Here is a 19,345-nt window from a genome sequence, read left to right as displayed (position 1 = left end):
TGGGATTTTCCAGGCAAGAGTATTGGAGTGGGGTGCCATTGCCTTTTCACAACAGTCACATCAAAAATGATTGAGCACAGACCATCATAACAAATATAATAATGATGAAAGAGTTTGAAGTAAATATTGCGAGAATGACCAAAACATGATCCAGAGACACAGAGGGACCACATGCTGTCAGGAACAGCACCAACAGATCTGATTCATGCTGAGCTGCCACAAACCTTCAACTCACAAAAATCACGACATCTGAGAAGTGTGATATGCTTGTATCAAAATTCACAGAAGCACCAAAGGAAGGTAATTTCTATCTACAGGAATAACATGTCCAGAGGTGACTATTGCCCGCATGGGGGACCAGAGAGACACCTACTCTAAAACCTACATGCACTCAAGTCCCTCATTTTCCACCAACCAGGACCTCAGAGAGTGGACAGCGCCAACAAGAAGGAGGTGGGAGTGTGTTTCAGTTCTTAAGTGAGCATCCTGTGTTGGAAAAGTAACTGTGTATCCTGGGGACAACAGAACAGCAGCAGATTCATCTCAGCAGCGCTCCATGCCTCACACTGACTGATAGTAACTCACTTTCATTCCACAGGAGCACACACGGAGCCAACTGAGAGCTTCTGGGAACAGAAATATCATTCTTGTCCTCTAAAAAGCTCATAAAATAAAAAGGTGACAGGAAGCAAGTACACAAACCAGGAAAAAAAAAAGTAACAACTTCTGCCTAGAGTGTGAGGAAAAACCACAAAGGGAGGATAATATTTACAGGCAATGAGGGAAAGAAGACATAGAAAATGTTTACACGGGAAAAAAATTGGCGTTTTAAAATGAACCTATGAGCAAGGTCTATTTTAGAAATGATTAATACATTAAAGGAAACAATAGGAAAAAACTCAATTCCATTCTGTGTGTAATAGTCCAATCACTACGTTACAGACGTACTCACCAGCTCTAATAACCACAGTGTATTAGAAACACGTTCGATCTGCTTTCTCACCAGGTACCTAAGCTTCTGGTGCTTTGGGCCCTCATTCACCGTGTTAACTAGCTGGACAACCTTCCATCAAATCTATGGGTCCTGATTCACACACCACCTCATTCCCCATTATTATAATGAACATCACTGTGACACTCAGCCATGAAATCTCCATTTCCTTCTGACTCTTTCTAAGACCAACTTCCCCATGAGGCTGTACTGCAGCAAACAGCAGTGTTCTCCTTCCACACAAGTGCGTGAGCTGCGCCCTCCCACCGGGGCCCAGGGCGCAGAGCCTGACCCAGGCAGAGGAAAGAGGCTTAGCAGGGACCAGGGCCAAGCCCCAGAGGGACACAAGGCGACAATCGGGTGCTGGCCTTGGGGATCCCAGTCAAGGGAGGACAAAGAAAACGCCGAGGAACAACCTTGGCCTTAGCCCAGGCGGCGGGCACCTCTGGGGGGTGAGGGGGACTGTAGAGACCTGAGGGCACCAAGGCGCACTGGGCAGAGGCAAGGAGGCAGGGGCAGTGAGGATGCGGCTGCAGGGGTGATGACTGTCGTGATGCTGAGGGGCAGGTCTGGGCCCACCGGCTCAGCTCAGGAGCAGCCCCGGGCAGGACCGTGGAAGGAAAACCTCGTGGACGGAAATGCCTGGTGGAGAGGGGCTTCCTGCCAGCCTTCCTGGCCTCCCGCCCCTCTGGATGCCAGAGGCAGCCTCCGCATCTGCCCACAAGCCCCCCTGCCCCATTCCTCCACCTGGACAGGCTGTAACTTAGTGGGTGAGCACTTTCCTACCCCCACCCCCTTCCACCTACCCCCACCCCCCAAAGGTCAGCCTGTCCTTCCCGACCCAGCAGCTAGACCACTGTCATCCCTGAAAACTACTCGGGGTCACCCCCTCTCCTGAGTCAGGGGTGTGAGGACTGCAGCTTGGGTGGGTCATGAGCGAGTCTTCCTGTGAAATCAACAGACCAAGCTCTGCTTCACAGTCAATAGCCCATCTGCCAATCACTCTGCCCACAAGCTCAACTCCCCACCTCCCTTTCAAATCCAACATACATAAAGTGTTGAAAGTGTTAATTGCTCAGTCGTGTCTGACTCTTTGTGACCCCCATGGACTGTAACTCTGCCCATGGAATTCTCCAGTCAGGAATACTGGAGTGGGTTGCCATTTTCTTCTCCAGCGGATCTTCCTAATCCAGGGATCGAACCTGGGTCTCCCACATTGCAGGCATTCTTTACAGTCTGAGCCACCAGGGAAGCCCATAACATACATAAAACATAACTATTTTGCAAGGTTTTGCCTGAGAGCACCATTTCTCTGCCCGCTTCTCTAATCAGCCTCCCCTCCCCCAGGTACGTTCCCCAGGCAGTTCTCTCAGGCTCAGGCACTGTTAATGTCGGCTGAACTCAGGGATTCCCTCTCACTAGTGGTATCCCTGGTTGATTTCCGTTTCCTGAAGCCTTTCCTCCAATTCTGGGTAGCCCCACTTCTGCTCAGGGTCTATGCACTATGGGCAGTCAGTAAAACACCGATTCTTACAACCTGGCCTACCAGCCCATGTAAGTCAATGTTTCCTAGACAATAAGCAGAAAGAAAGCATCTCGAAGCTGTGCTAACGGGGCAGTCACGTCTGTTCTCACCCCAATGTGCTGAAAGAGCCAGGACCGCATCACGTTGGTGGCGTGCTTCGGCAGGACCCCCCTCTTGTTCTTAGATGAGCCGTCATCTTGATGCAAGATGCTGAGATCTTGGTTTAACTGTAACTGAAGCTTTTAAACAATTGAAAATAACGTTAGACAGCATAGTTAATCCCAGCACACCCCACCAGGGCCCCCGTCAACTCTATTTACTCTTCTGTGAGAAACCCCACGGGGCTTGTTTCTCTGCTCCTAGCCCTGATGCCCTGGAAGTGGCAGACACCCGGGACATGGCAGGGAGGGGACAAGGGCGGGGGAGGGCCTGTGGGGCTGGCCAGGACTAGGGCAGAGGGGGTTTGCTTGTCAGCCATGCTGCATGTTAGAAGGGGCTCCACTGACCCAACCCACACTCTGCACGTCTGCTCTGTAAACCAGAGGAAAATTCATATTCTCCCTTAATTGACAGCACGAATGAACCTCTACAAAACAAATAAGCACGTGATTTAAGAGTGCGCTTCCTCTAATTCTTCGCTATGATGCTAGGAAATGCTCTGCAAGCCAGCTCTATGTTCAGAGCCGCTGTAAATGGAAAGCTTCAGGGAAAGCAGGCTCGTGGCGGGGCGGTGGAGGAAGGGCTCTAGGGGCCTAGCCCCACCCTCCCCACTGCTGGGCCTGGGCAGCCACTCGTGTTGTGGGCCCGTGGGCCCAGCAGGCCCCTTGCCCAGGCCTTCTCATATCTGCTTCTGAGTTAGGAAAACGTTGACATGCCTAGGGCTGGGTCTCAAAGTGGCCAATAAGGATGTAGAAGACACCCGTGCAGGCCAAAGAGAACTAATGTAAACAATGGTCTGAAATAAGTACTGATAACAGAAACACTGCTTCTGATGTAAACCCAGCAAAGTGGTGGTGGGGGTGGGGAACAACTGAGTGTGTGTCTAGAATAGAAAGGAGACTGGCCTTATTTCACCACAAAGGCACAGAGAGGGCGGGAGGACTTCAAGGTGGGCACACCACAGCATTTTAGCACCGTCACTACTGCAAGCCCAGCCCCACACCCTTAGCTAGAAGCCTGCAGTCTGCCGTGAACCTCCAGGGGTCTGGGGAGGATGCATCTACACAGCCTCCAATCTCCAGCAGTGGAGACAGCTGCACAGCCCACGTGGTGGGGAGGGGTCCCGAGCGACCTTTTCCTCCTTAGGCTTCTCTGAACTTTGCAACAATAAGGCAGATGAAAAGTGAAAAAGACAGGCAACATGGACATTCGGATTAACTGGGAAGTACCTGAGGAAGCAGGTCTGGGACAATGACCTTCACACAGAGGGCAGAGCTTGAGCCCAGCTCCACCTGTGCCCCCACACTGGGAACACGCGCCCCACCCGCCCCCTGCACTGTGAACACGCACTCACCCGCACCCCGCCCAGCCCCTTCCACGCACCTGGGAGTTCTGGATCCGGATGGTGCCAGGCGACAATGCCTGTGTCACCACTTGGCCTTGGGGAGTGACAACTGTGACAGGCTGATAGACTGTACCCCCTGGAAAGGACAAGAGAAGTTAAATCACCCCAAGCCTCAACAGTGAACACCATGCCTCAACGTACTCATAGAAGAATAAAGTCGTAGCTTACGGGCTTTGAAAATCATTTCAGACGGTCACCAGCACCTTGCTAGTGGACCTGTCACTTCCAGGGTGGGGCGGAGGGCAGCCAGGGCTCCTCATGAGACAGTGTGGGGGGTGGCTGGGGGAGGTGGGGAGTCCGTGAGCCCCTTCCTTGGCTTGCCTCTATTTCCTGGCACGTCTTAAAGGACTCGAGCAAAGGTCTGAGATCACATTTCTTTTTACTCTAGTTGTTTCTTTCATCCAATGTGCTTTCATCTTCCTGGGGAGGTTTCCTTTTGTGCGATTATGTGGGGGGTTCAGCATCAATTTCACTCCCTCCTTCAGCGCGCTTGCCCTTTTCATGATGGTTCTGATGTGCAACGTCTACTAAAAACCATCACAGGAAGGAGGACAGTCTACAGTTCCTTGGTGTATCAAGAACAGGTAATCCCAACATTAAGACTGCATTTTCACTCCTTGTCATCAATTAATAATACGACTTATGGAATTCCAGCTGAGATATTTCCTAAAAGATAAATCCTAAAAGATGATGCCATGAAAGTGTTGCACTCAATATGCCAGCAAATTTGGAAAACTCAACAACTTAAGATTTTCCAGGTGCTGCTAGGAGGACAACTAAAAACTGTGCTATTTAAAAATTTCAGGTGGTTTTGGTATGTATTTTCAACTTCTACATAAAACCTTTCCTTCCCATATTTTTTGACAGGGAAACACAGTTTGCATAATATATTTGTTACTGAGAATTAACAAGAACCAGACATTCAAAGAGATAGAGATGCTGGTGGTCCTGTACTGGGAACTGGCATTAATTAGAAACCTTGGTTATGTGCTGCTTCATTCTAATATGAAGGACTTTCTTCTGCAAAAGCTCAAGGAAAGTGTCTCTTTCTCTATCATCGTACCTGCCACTGTTGCCATGGTGACATTCCCCTGCTGCAAAGCGGATGCTGGCACCACGATTCCTTGGGGGCTAAGAGTGCCTGTGATGGCACTTTGAATCTGCTGCAAGTCAGAAACACACAGTGAAGAGGTTATCAGAAATCAGAAAACCTATGGTTAACACTTCACAGCAAGTGGCATAAAGGCATCATTAATAAGGGAAAGATGCTCGAGCAAAGAGCATCATCAGATGACAAGTCTTCACAAGGCAAGTGCTACATCCGTATCTGGAAACCAAGAGATGCAAAACTGACTGTTAAATATGATGATCAATACTGAGACAGGACTTTCAATTTAGCTTCCAAAGATTATCTTTCACCTCATCAGCATACTAAATACATCCTATGGCCCTGGAGATATAATTAGGAAGACAAAAATTACCTGATCTCATGACACACCTTTTCCATTCAACTTAGCTCAGAGTTTTCCAAGAATCAAAGCCTCCTGGACAAGATGAACTATTCAGAAGACGATGCCACAGGCTGGGGCTGTGGCAGGGGGTGGAGGGTGGGGGCGCACCCTGGGGCAGCAGAGTCTGTACCTGCCCTTCCCACTGCGCAGAGCACATCAGAGCCCCCAGGGTTCAGGTGTGTAGGGTGCTGGGTCTGCACCTGGCCGACTGCAAGAGCCATGCAAATATCTGTAACACCACACTGGAGGATCTACTCATCTGAAGTCAGATCCAAATGGGCTAATTTATCCATTTTCTGTGATGGCTTCCCTGGGAGTTGACAGAGGACAGGCTCTTGGCACCTGGCTTCCAGCACTGGTTTGGCACAGAGAAGGCACCCAGACATTTGAGGGGTTGAACAGCCTATGTGGATATCCTTCAGAGATAATTCCTCTGTGTGCCATCGCATCGATTTGAACATAAAAGCTCTGGTCAGTCTACATCAAGTTTGCTACATAAATATAAAGCCATCTAAGTCAGTCATCTAAGCTCCCACATCAGGAACATAGAAAAAGAGGAGCCAAATGAGACCAAAGCAAGCAGAAGGAAGGAAACAATAAAGATGAAAACAGAAACAATGAAATTGAAAATAGAAAAACAGACAAAGCAGAGATAAGAGCTGGTTCTTTGCAAAGATCAATACACTGACAAATCCCTAGTAAGACTGACAGAAAAAAAAAAGAGAGAGACAGAAAAAACAAATTACCAATATTTGGAATGAAACAGGGCCTAAAAAGACCCTAAAGACATCAAAAGATGAAAAAGGAATACTACTGTAAACAACTCAACATACATAAATTTGACATCTGCAAAGTGCAAAGTGCAGCATGAAACAGATAATCTGAATAGCCCTATAACTAATGAAACTGAATTAGTAATTTTAAAACTCCCCAAAAAGAAATCTCCAGGTCTAGGTAGTGTCACTGGAGAATTCTGTCAAGCATTTAAAGAAGAATTAACACCAGTTCTACATCTCTTCCAGAAAACAGAAGAGGAGGGAATACTCTCCAATTCATTTGATACCAAAGTTAGCCAGACTGTACCAAAAAAGATAACTAAAACTAAGATCATGGCTTCCTGTCCCATCACTTAATGGCAAATAGAAGGGGGAAAAATGGAAGCAGTGACAGACTTCCTGGGCTCCAAAATCACTGCAGATGGTGACCACAGCCACAAAATTAAAAGACACTTGCTCTGTCTAGTCAAAGCTATGGTTTTTCCAGTAGTCATGTATGGATGTGAGAGTTGGACCATAAAGAAACCTGAACACTGAAGAATTGAAGCTTTTGAACTGTGGTGTTGGAGAGGACTCTTGAGAGTCCCTTGGACGGCAAGGAGATCAAACCAGTCAATCTTAAAGGAAATCAACGCTGAACACTCACTGGAAGGTCTGATACTAAAGCTGAAGCTTCAACACTTTGGCCACCTGATGGGAAGAGTCAACTAACTAGAAAGGACCCTGATGTTGGGAAATACTGAGGGTAGGAGGAGAAGGGGGCGACAAAGGCTGGGGTGGTTGGATGGCATCATCGATTCAATGGACATGAGTCTGAGCAAACCCCAGGAGATAGTGAAGAACAGGGAAGCCTGGAATACTGCAGTCCATGGGGTTGAAAAGAGTCAGACACGACTTAACAATTGAACAACAACAATTATAAAATTTATAAGGAAAGGCAAAGGAACTAGAATACCAAAAATAATTTTGAGAAAGAATAAACTAGGAGAAATCGACCTACCCAGTTTTGAGACACATATAGCAGCAGGAATCAAGACTAGACAGTCTAGATACACACAACAGAGAACACAGAAATGGGCCCTACTAATATACCCGACTAAGTTTTGACAATAATGCACAGGTAATTCCATGGAGTAAGTACAGCCTTTTCAACAAATGGCGCTGGAGTGAATAGACAAACATCGGCATAAAAACAGACCTCAAAATGGGTCACAGGTTTAAATGTAAAATATAAAATTTTTAGTAAAAAAAAAGTAAGAGAAAAAAATCTTTGGAATCTAGGGTTAGACAGAGTTTTTAGACTTGGCACTGAAAGTGTGACTCATAAAAGGAGATTCGATAAATAGGACTTTATCAAAATTTAAAAGGCTTGCTCTGCAAAAGACCCTATTAAAAGGATGCAAGATAAGCTACAGACTTGGAGAAAATATTGGCAAACAATATATCTAATGAAGGACTTGGATCTAGAACGTTCAAAGGTGAACAATTTTTAAAAAATCCAGTTGGAAAATAGGCAAAAGACGTGAGTAGACATTCTACCAAAGAGGATACACAGATGGAAATCAGCATATGAAAAGATGGCTGTTGTCTCCCTGATGGTTAATGCGAAAGACAACCACAATGAAATGTTAGCACACCCTTTCAGTGGCTAAATACAACAGTGCCTCAACGTGGATGAACTCTAGAGGACATTATGGTAAGTAAAATACACAGAAGGAAACACGCGGCATGACTGCCCCCACACAAGGCACCTAGATCATTCAAGTTCCTGGAGACATAAAGCAGGATGGAGGGGCCAGGGGCTGCGGGCGGGGAGGGCGAGGGGTCAGCTTCACAGGGACGGGGCTTCAGGCTGGGAGGGGAGGGTGAGGGGTCAGTTTCACGGGGACGGGGCTTCAGGCTGGGAAGATGGCACGTTCTGGAGATGATGGTGAGGATGGCTGCAGAACCCTGTGAGGCTGCTTAATGCCCGAGCTGTGCGCTCTAAAATGGTCAAGGTGGTCAATTCTGTGTTGTGTGCTTTACCACAATTTAATACATTCATTTACAAAAAGAGAAACAAAGAAATGACTGGTGCTCCACCTTGGGCTCTGGGGTAGGACGCAGTCAGGCCCACTTGGTTCACGGCGTGGAGCCCAGGCGGGAGGTCTCTCTGGCCTGAGGTGCCGTGTGTGTTCCCAGCACAGACCATGTTTGGAGACCTGGGGGCTCCTCAGAGCAGGACAGCCAAGTACAGCCCCCACCCACCCCAATCTTGACAGGGCTAGTGGCCTTGGATATGATTCACCCCTGCCAACACCGCAGTGCCCCAACAGGCGTGCAGCCCTGACGTAAATACCTGGGACTGGACGGGGGAGTATGGGCTGCCGGGTTCCCCACTCAGGAGAGTCTCGCTGTTCATCTTCGTTTTTAGACAAGCAATATAGCGACTGCAGAAATCTTTGCAGAGTTCATTAACCTTTTCCAGCTCAAGAAGATGAATACGCAGAACCTGGATGGCTTTTACCATCTAGAGGCAAGAAAATCGAAACTTTCAGACAAGAACCAGGGAGCACGAGGGTAAGCGGCCATCATCACCACACAAGTCTCCTGTACAGACACGGCCGCCTGGGCTGCCAGGACCAGGAAGAGGAAGACATCAGAGCTGCCCCGCGGCTTGGTGTCAGGCTCAGCGTAGTGGGGGAGACAGCAAGCGCAGGCTGGGAGCTGCCGGGCTCAACCTTGGTCCCCTTGGTGACTCACCCTCAGTCTGCTCCTGTTCCTTCATCTGTAAATGAGGAGGAACCTGTGCCCACCTCCCAGGCGCTTCTTAATTTTGAAGAAGTTCAACTTACCAACTCTGCTTGCAATGGATTCTGCTTTTGGTGTCAAGTCTAAGAACTCTCTGCCTGGCCCTAGATTAGCCCCAGATCCTAAAGATTCTCTCTTACAGTTTTCCTAAAAAAATCTTCAGTATTATACAAAGGCACTAAATTTGGGAGTAATTCGCCTCCCAGTAGTACATAACGTGGACACTAGTGATGAAGCAGTACCACAAACACCACTTCCTGTGAACCCACAACCTAAAACTCAGCTCCATCCCCGTGACCTTGGTGGCAGCGGTTCAGGCATCTCCGAGGAACGAGCCAGCCAGCCAGCTGATGCCAAGAGTGACCGTGTGCCAGCCCTGCTGGACCTGTGTGGGGCATCCAGCAGGAGGGCCCCGGTCCCTGCCAGCCTGGCCCACACTGGCACTCCTGCTCCCTCCTCACTGATGGCAGCACATGGAGGGCCAGAGGCAGGGAGCGCACATGGCCTTCATCCCCAGAGGGCGGGTGCTGTTGGTTCCAAGATGAGGACTCAGACTCAAAGTCAGACGCCTCATCTAGAAAATCTATCTAGCTGTAAGGGTGAATACATACTGAGAAGTTAAAAACTACACCTAAGACCAGTGCAGTTTACCCAGCGAAGTTTTCCAAAAGCTCTTCCCTGCTGATGAGGGCCCTCGGGCTGTGGTCTGAGAGCTGGCTGACTCCAGGGAGGATCTAGTGGAGGAACACGTCCCAGACACAGGCTGCCAGAGCTGCCAGCGCTGGAGGGCACTGCTCCCCTGGGGCACCGCAGAGATGTCACCCCAAGGAACTCTCCGCGGCCTTCAGAAAGCACAGAGAACCCAGAGCTTGGGAGCACTGCACCTGGGAGGAAGGCGCCCTCATGAGCCAGGCTGGCTCGGACAGAAAGGCCAAGGAGGCCATGAGGGGCGCCAGAGGCTCTGTTAAGCCGGCCCCTGCTCTGTGCTCATGCCCTGGCCCGCTCCGCCCCAGGTCTTCACACAGTCTCACCTACCACCAGTGCTGGCCTCCAGAGCAAAGCCAGGCTCCACAATGAGGGAAGAGCTGAGAGCTGAAGCTGGGCTCAGACACACTGCCTGGGAAGCAAGGCAGGGGGCATGACGATCCCAGAGGACCTTCCCAAACACTCGGGAGGGACTGAACTCCTGGCCCACTCAAGTCACAGGCTCAAGCCATCTGGCTGCATTACTACAGAAGGGGTCACCGGAGAATGCTCAAGACCTGGCTGATCTCAAGAAATAGAAAATTCCTCTCTTCAGCAAAACCAAAAACAATCCAAAGTTCTAATTAGAAATGTACATTTTATTGAACAGGTTAAATTTAGAAGAAATAAAAATGAAAACCGCAAATTTCACTTACTAAATTGTCAGTTTCTGGATCTTCACAGAAGAAGGGCTTTCCCTCCTTCTCCTGCTTCCTCACAAAGTTCTCAATGTCCACATCGAAACTGGCAGAAGTCGTGCCTTCTGAGCCCTGTGTAGACTGTTCACATTTTTCAAACAACAAAGCTAATAATGGAAACAGTGGATGCCTGGGGGAAAAATGTTAAAATATGTGTTCTACATTATCATGAAAACACTTTAGTATGTATATACGCACTGTTCTATATAAGAGCTCTGCTGAGATACAACTCACATGCCACACAATTCACCCACTTACAGTTCATAACTCAGTGGATTTTCATATATTCACAGAGTTGTGCAACCACCACCATAGGCAATTTTATAATATGTTCACCCCCCCAAGGAAACCCTGTAGCTGTTTGTAGTCACTCTCCCTTCTCCACCAAACCCCAGCCCCAGGTCAGCACTAATCTGCTGTCTTACAGATTTGCCAGTTCTAGACACTTTATACAAATGGAGTCATATATTATGCAACCTTCAGTGTCTGACTTCTTTCACTTAGCATGATGTCCTCAAGGCTTGTCAGTGTTGGAATATTATCGGTCAGTACCTCGTTGTTTTTTCTGGCCACATAATATTCCACTGTATGGTTAACACCAGTTGCTAACTCCAGAGTTTACATTAGATCTATATTCCATTTTGAGTAGATTTTTGTGTCGGATGTGAGCTTAGGGCAAGGGTCTTCTCTCTGCTCATCGCGTCCAGCTGCTCCAGCGCCATTTGTTGGAGAGTCTACCTCTCCTCCACTGAGAAAATCAAGTAGACAAATTCTTCCAACTTCATTCTTCTTTCTCAAAATTGTTTCAGCAGGTCTAGTTCTTTGACTTCCATATAAAATTTACAATCAACTTGTCTATATGTATAAATACATCTTGCTAAGATTTTCATTGGAACTGCTGCAGAGCTAAAGATCAATTTTAGGACATCTTTACTATGTTGAATCTTCCAATCCATGAACACGGCATGCTCTTTTATTAAGGATTTCTCTGATTGCTTGCATGGGCGTTTACAGTTTTCAGCACAAAGTTTCTGCATGTGTTTTGTCAGATTTACACCAAAAATTTTTTGGAGCTCTCATAACGGTATTATCTTTTAAACTTCAGTTTTCAATTGTACACTATTGGTATAAAAATAGGACTGGTTTCTATGTGTTGCTGTTGCAACCTGTGACCTTATTAAACTCAATTGTTTCATTCTGGAAGTTCTTTGGTAAATTTGGGGATTTTTTTGGGGGGGGGGATTTTCTATACATAGACAATCACGTCATTTGTGCATAAAGCCAATTTAATTTCTGCCTTTCTAACTGGATATGTCTTTTCTTTGTCTTGCCTCACTGAACTGGCTAAACTTCTGTCACAGAGATGAACAGGAGTCAGGGTGGACACCTCTGCCTTGTCCCCAGACTTGAGGAAAACATTCCATCTTCCACCATTAAGTATGATGTGAGCTATAGGTTTTTTTGTAGTTTCCCTACATCAGGTTAAGAAAGCTCCCCTCTGTGACTGGTGCACTGATGGGTTTTAGTTATAACTGGCTGTTGACTTCCATCAAATGCTTCTGGGCATCACTTGATATGATCATGTCATATGGCTCACTGGTTGATCTCTGAATGATGAACCAGTCTTGCTTCCTGGGATAAACTCCACCTGGTCACTAATATTCTTCTCTTTCCATGCTGCTTGATTTTGTTAATATTTTACTAATGATTTTTATGCCAAAGTTCATGAAGCATACTGACTGGTCTTTACTTTTCTTTTTCTGTATTGTCTTTGTCTGGCTTTGGTAGCAGAGTTGATTCTCCATTCATAAGGTGAGCTCAGAAGCACCCCGTCTTCTGTTTACTGGGAGAAACTGGGTAGATTTGCTGTTTTTCCTTCTTTGTGGCAGAAATCTCTAGTACAACCAGCTGGGCTTAAAGACTGCTTTTTGTAAGGTTGACTAAAATGTAGACTTATATTCCAAAACTTTTTTTTAAAAAGTATATTAGCAATAACATGGTAACCTGAGAAAACTTTCACCCCAGCATTATTACATTCCAGCCCACTGCTCTGCCCATCCAACAGCTCACTTTCGGTTTAACAGGCCTCCATCCTCATCACTCCTCTGAATGAACACCCACACACTTCACATCTCACCACTACCTATAAATGGCCTGCTTGTCTGCATCCATCGGCGTCTGGGACCCCACTGGGGGAGGGCTCACTCCTTCCACATCTGGTTCAGAGCAGTTGGGGTCTTGCTCCGTTTTTAACTCTGTGACTACCTGCATCTGTGAGAGGAGGGAGAGTATTTTTGTTACTAAAAACAAAGGAACTTGCTGCTAAGTATTCTATTCTCAAAGCAGTGGAATGGCAAACTGCCAGGTGGTTATATAACTGGCAGCAGTAGGTAAGGAATATCACCAGCAAAGCTCCTTCGAATGTACTAATAATATGCTTTTAAATGGCTAAAAAAAAATAAAAGGTCAGATTTCCAAACCATTTAAAAATGGAGAGGACTGATGTGTGAAACACTTATTATTTTCAAAACCTCTGAAGGGAACCAGTCCACATGAGATCTGACCCGTCCACCTCTCCTTGCTGTAACATCCTCACAGTGGGTAATGCTGTGGGTGGAGAAGGATAAACAAACAGTCCACGCTCTCTTATCTTGTCACAAAAACAACTCAAGCCTAAGACACTCCATATGTGTGACAGGGCTGGAATTCTCCCTTACCAGGCCTTAAACTCAGGAATACACAAGGTATAAAACTTTAAGGAAAGTCACTGCATCTAGAAAGCAAAGACTAGCTGTGTTTAAAGAAACAGTTTTAAACAAAAGAGGAAGTCTTAAAGCTATTATCATTGAAATTGCTTTGGCTGGCTGTGCTATTTGGAACTTAGATGAAGAATATTTAAATCCCTAAACATAAAAGAAATCAATTTACAAATAAAACAAAATCACTCCATTAACTTCTCTTATCCCGGAGCAGATCGGTGCCCTGGCTTCTTCAGGGCAGGGGTGTCTGGGATCTACCTGCCCCGCCCCCAGCTGCTACCCCTTGCCCCTCAAGGAGGTAGACTCTTGGTGGAGCCTGGGTGGGGGGCTCATCCTCAGTCCATAGAAGAACCTGAGTCCTGCCAGGAGGGCAGCCTGGCGCTCGGGGCCACAGCCCTGCAGCCTGGCTTGGGCTTTGTTCTCGTCTCTCCGACAGAACAGAGCCAGCAGGTCACTCCATGATGCCTCTGGATGAAACGGCATACTTGGGAATAGTTTCTCTCTTAAAAAATAAACCAAAACCGAAAGCAACTGACTAAAAAAGCCCAATCAAACACAGTATTTCTGGAGAGAAGTCTGACAGGATTATTTTTTAAAAAGCTTAAGATTTATTTCAGGATTTTTAAAAATGATTGTGAAGAAAGAGCAATCTAACTGCTCGCCCTCAGAGGGCTGTCTAAGTAGACGTGGTCGGTCTATATTGTAGAAAATCAAATGCTTACTGGAAGGAACACTCACAACGGTTTTCCACATCCTGGGAGGTGCGGAGCTATTACAAGCACGGGCCCAGCCCTCCCTGGACTCACTGCCTCAGGGCGGGGGTCAGCTGCAGGGCAGCAGAGGTGAGAACATGTGAGGGTCCAGGGTCCCCAGGGCACAGAGCCCCAAGAAGCGGCCACAGGGACACCATTAGATGTGCCTCTGAGAAACAAGATCGCTTGGAAACAGCAGAGGACTTCTGGTGAAGACAGCAGCCTGAAACAGAATTCCCTATCTCTGAGAAGTAAAAACACTTAATTTAAAAAGTCAACAAAGTTGCTGCAACGGGAAACATCCCAAGAATGGCACGAAACTGTCCATCAAGGAAAGACCTAACTTGGAAAGGGAGGGGCACAGCCTCCCAATCTCACCACAAGGGGACTGACAGGTGGGTGAGGCGCCCCAGGCTTGGGTGCTCTCTAAACCCTCAAGCAGGGAGCCGGGTATCGTGACTGCCTCCTGCAGGGATAGGAAAAGTACAGACAGAACCCATGTGTCATCAGACGAGTCCCCTCCACCGCCCACGTCCGGGGACAGAAACCAAGCAGGTGGTCCAGCTCCACTCGGACCAGCAAGCGGGCAACACAGGAGTCTGCGATCATCACCACAACCAGCTTTTCTGTAAAACCGACATTTACTAACATTAAAAAGGTAAATTCCCAAGAAACTCTGATTTAGGGGACTCACAATTACTGAATCTTGGTGTTATTTAGGAAACAACTTGAACAATTCTACAGCTAATCCTTCGGGGCACCAAGATGAATAAATGCATCGAGCGTTTAACATTGAACCTGCCCGCAGGGAGACGTGTGTGAACACACAGGCACTGCTGGTGCTCCAGCGCCAGGTCGGTGGGCTGCTCAGGGTGTGGGGAGGGTGCAGCACTCACTTGTTGCCCATCTGGATAGCTGTCTATGCTCAGTGTCTGTGTTGCCATCATGGTGAATGAATTCCTTATAAAACATCAGATCGTCTTGAGTCAAACGCAAATGGTGTCTGGGAAAACAAAAGCAGAGAAGCATCAGCCACTAAGTCACAGCGTTGCTGTCCCCTTACTCCATAGCGCCCATATACCTTTTAAAATACGTTATTTCCACACGGAAAGTAAAAACCGCCCTTCACTACGGTCTAAGACAAACACTACGCAGCACTCCGCACCTGCCTGGTATCACACCTTAGCACCTGCCTGGCCGGCTGCGTCAGCTCGTTGGCAGGCATTTGGGTCTCTTCCTCACTCACCGAGCAACAGCTAGGAAAGTCTACACGTGCAGGACACTGTCCTGGGCCCTGGGGCTTTCCCAGGACCACAAACAGGAGGGACACCAGGCAGCACACGGAGACTTGGGCAGGGTAACATGACAGAGGGCGAGCGTACAGCTGGCGGGTCCCCGGGCCGTGTGACACAGCCTGCCAGGAGGCCAGTCTTAGGCAGGAAAGACACAGGAGGGCTTGGAGGGGCGGCGCCAGGCACCGGCTCACATCCACATGCAGTGCAGAGGTGGACACTGTCATCCACCTGTCAGTGCACACTCAGGTAAAGGAGATGAGGGAACCAGGTGGGGACAGAGGATGACGGGGGCAGGGGTAGCTGCCCATGCCACCCACAGGCAGTAGGACAGTGGTGCTGTGTGCAGAGGGACAGCAGGGTGGGGGGGGGTGTGGCAGTGCGCCGTGGGGCACAGAGCAGGTCACACTGGCTCACGGTCCAGGTGAACACGGTGGTCTTCCTGGGGGGCAGGAAGTCCTGGGAAGGTGAGCAGGAGGGCACAGGCTTCAGCTCAGGACAGGCCCTCTGATGGTGTGCAGGGCAGACTGAATGACTGTGGTGCCAAGGAGGGCGGGGGTATATGCACAAGAGCCTCGGGAGCACAGGCTGTGCAGAGGGTCTGGCTGGGCGTGGGAAGGGTCAGGAGAGTTGACGGTTCTCACCTGAGCAACCGGCCAAGCAGAGCCGCATGTCCCGAGGTGGAGCCGAGCGTGGGGAGCAGGTTCTATGACCTGGGGGGAGAGAGCAAGAGACAAGACATTGCAAGCTTGAGACGCTTCTCAACATCCACAGGGGAACCTGAACAAGTGAGGCTGGGCCACAGGGACAAGCCCGGTAGCCATCATGGCGTGGCCAGCACATGCAGAGGTCGGACGTGTCCTCTAGGAGGGCCCAGGTCCTACCCCAGGCCTGCACACAAGGCCTTACTTAGACACAGGGTCTTCACAGATGTCATCGTGTTAGGGGTCTCGAGAGGGGTGTTCTGAAAAGGGGGGAGTGGAGAGGCTCTAAGGGGCAGCCAGGTGAACCCCTGTGAATTGGAGGCAGAGACTGGGGTGACTGCGACAAGCCAAGGACTCCTGGAGCCAGCCGGTCCTCAGGGGATGGAGCCGGGAGGGGCCTGAGCCACTCACTGACTGGTGTCCCCCTGACACAGCTTCTGGGCAGGTCTGCCATGCTCCCTACAGCAGACCCGGACGAAACACAGCAGAGGCCCCAGAGAGTTCCAGGCAGACTACCAAGGCCACAGCCACGTCGGTCTCGGCGGGAAGCCAATTCTCCAAGGTCTCTTTCAATGACCCACCAGCGGGGTGGAACACACTGCAGCCAAGCCCACTGCTGCCTGATCCAGGTCGTGGGGGTCACGCTTCCACTCTTTCAACTTCGGGGGCTTTCAGAATGCCCGCAATGAATACCAGGGACAAGTCAAAATTTTATCAACAGAATATATAGATGTGTAGTCCTTCTCACTACCAAATCTGGTTAAACCTTCAATATGGGACCTAACTGGGTACAACTGTTCTAAAAGAGAATTTTGAAATTTGTGTCAAGAGTTTTGAAAATACGTGCACTGTCTACAATGGAAGAAACTGGAAGAAGTGGGGGGTGGGGGTGGGCGAAGCAACTCCATGTGACCAACATTTCATTGAGTAAAGATGGGGAAAGACACAGATGTATAGAACAGTCTTTTGGACTCTGTGGGAGAAGGCGAGGGTGGGATGATCTGAGAGAATAGCATTGAAACATGTATATTATCATATGTGAAACAGATCGCCAGTCCAGGTTCGATTCATGAGCCAGGGTGCTCAGGGTTAGTACACTGGGATGACCCAGAGGGATGGGATGCGGAGGGAAGTGGGAGGGGGGTTCAGGATGGAGAACACATGTACACCCATGGCTGATTCATGTCAATGTATGGCAAAAACCACCACAACATTGTAAAGTAATTAGCCTCCAATTTAAAAAAAAAAAAGGGGGTAAAGAGTGCCAAGGTGACCGACACTGCCACAGGACACCCAGAAAGCCAGGAAGACCAGCCAGCAGGTGGCGCTGTCCGCGCGAAAGGGCAGTCCAGGTCCAGGCCAGCCCGCGGCACTGAGGCGGCAGCAGCAGAACGATCCTCCACCTGGGCAGTAACACTGACTGGCACCTGCGGGCGGGCAGCGGAATTCACGGGGTTCACGCCAGCAGAGCTGCTTGGGCATGGGAGGAAGGGTCTGCTCTGGTCAAGGCCTCTGCCAAGCTGCTCAGCTACAGGCCCTCCCAGATCACAGATAGGCCCTCCCCTATTGCACAGAAAAGTAAGTTACTATTATGTTCAAACTCAAACAACAGTGTCTTCACTTCTTTTTGGAAAATATCATACTCCATTTATAGTTACTTAAAAATATTGGCTATATTCCCTGTGCTGTGCAAGATATCCTTGAATCTTACTTTATTTAAAAAAAATATTCATCTATTGCTTATTTGGCTGTGCCAGGCCTCAGTTGCAGGATTCGGGATCTTTAGTAGTGGCACACGAACTCTTAGTTGCAGCACGTGGGATCTTGTTCCCAGGCCAGGGATTAAACCTAGGCTCCCTGCATCAGGAGAGCAGAGTCTTAGCGAAGACAGGGAAGTCCCTATCTTGCCCATTTTACTCCTAGCAGTTTGTGTCTCTTAATCCCCTACCTCTGTTTGCCTTTCCCCTCTCCCTGCTGGTAACTACTAGTTTGATCTCTGTATCTGTGAATCTGCTTCTCTTTTGTTATATTCACTAGTTTATTTCTTAGATTCCACATATAAGGGAACCATGCAGTATTTGCCTCTTATTTCACTAAGCATAATATCCCCCATGTCCACCCATATTGTCTCAAAAGGCAAGTTTTCAATCTTTATGGCTGAGTAATATTCCATTGTATACATGTACCACTTCTTTACCTACTCATCTGCTGAAGGATGCTTAGACTGCTTCCACATCTTCGCTACTGTACATAGTGCTGCTATGAACATCTGAATCAGTGTTTTCGTTTTCTTCAGATACATGCCCAGGAGTGGGATCGCTGGATCACACGGTAGCTCTGTTTCAGTTTTCTAAGGAACCTCCATACTATTCTCCACTGTGGCTGCACCAATCTATATTCCTACCAATAGTGCCCACAGGTCCCCCTTCTTCCGAGTGTCCTCACTACTTACTGTCATGTGAGGCTCCAACTCATTGGAAAAGACCCTGATGCTGGCAAAGATTGAGGGCAGGAGGAGAAGGGGATGACAGAGGATGAGATGGTTGGATGGCATCACCGACTCAATGGACATGGGTTTGGGTGGACTCCGGGAGTTGGTGATGGACAGGGAGGCCTGGCGTGCTGCGGTTCATGGGGTCGCAAAGAATCAGACACGACTGAGCGACTGAACTGAACTGAACTGAGGCTCCAACATACAAGTTGGAGAACCACCAGCCCAACAGACATACAACACCCTGGTGTTCAAGGGCAATATGACATGGGCTTTGTTTATTTTATTCTACAAGTTCCATCCAGTTAAAAAAGGACACATTAATGAAAACTGTCACTTTGATACCCTTTCAAGAGTCCAGCCAGACTAATACAAATGAAGAAAATGCAACTTTCCAAACTTCATGTACAGAAATCTTAAAACTAATTTAAAAAATACAAAATTTAAAACAATACATCCTTTTTCAGCTGGCAATTATTAAATCTAAAAGAGTGGTGCGTTACTTTGCTAGCAAAGATGAAGTGAAACCTGCTGCTCTGAAGGAGTCCCAGGTCCCACTAACAGCAATTTGTCAGAAAGCAATTTGACCATATGTATTTGAAGGGCATGCTCAATCACTAACTCATGACCGACTCTTTGTGACCCAATGGACTGTAGCCCACTAGGCTCTTCTGTCCATGAAATTTCCCAGTAAGACTACTGGATGGGCTGCATGGGTTGCCATTTCCTTCTCCAGGGGATCTTCCAG

General features: G+C 48.2%; 1 protein-coding gene across 7 annotated transcripts in view; it reads right to left on the bottom strand.

Moving 5' to 3' along the window:
• Nucleotides 1-19,345, bottom strand: part of PKNOX1 (PBX/knotted 1 homeobox 1) — a 44,306-nt gene that overhangs the window by 7,450 nt on the left and 17,511 nt on the right. For 6 of the 7 annotated variants that reach the window (XM_061422650.1, XM_061422668.1, XM_061422622.1 and 3 more), the window contains 8 exons: nt 16,047-16,115; nt 15,007-15,113; nt 12,743-12,870; nt 10,558-10,729; nt 8,706-8,876; nt 5,144-5,243; nt 4,059-4,156; nt 2,627-2,755 (listed from right to left, as the gene is read on the bottom strand). In XM_061422650.1, coding sequence (XP_061278634.1) covers nt 2,627-2,755; nt 4,059-4,156; nt 5,144-5,243; nt 8,706-8,876; nt 10,558-10,729; nt 12,743-12,870; nt 15,007-15,057 — 849 coding nt within the window. In that variant the 5' untranslated portion in view covers nt 15,058-15,113; nt 16,047-16,115. The remainder of the gene's footprint in view (nt 1-2,626; nt 2,756-4,058; nt 4,157-5,143; nt 5,244-8,705; nt 8,877-10,557; nt 10,730-12,742; nt 12,871-15,006; nt 15,114-16,046; nt 16,116-19,345) is intronic. The other variant, XM_061422677.1, reaches the window with a different exon arrangement.

The sequence above is a fragment of the Bos javanicus genome, chromosome 1, assembly GCF_032452875.1.
Source record: "Bos javanicus breed banteng chromosome 1, ARS-OSU_banteng_1.0, whole genome shotgun sequence".
NCBI classification, from domain to species: domain Eukaryota; kingdom Metazoa; phylum Chordata; class Mammalia; order Artiodactyla; family Bovidae; genus Bos; species Bos javanicus.
This window is presented reverse-complemented; position numbering and strand designations above follow the sequence as displayed.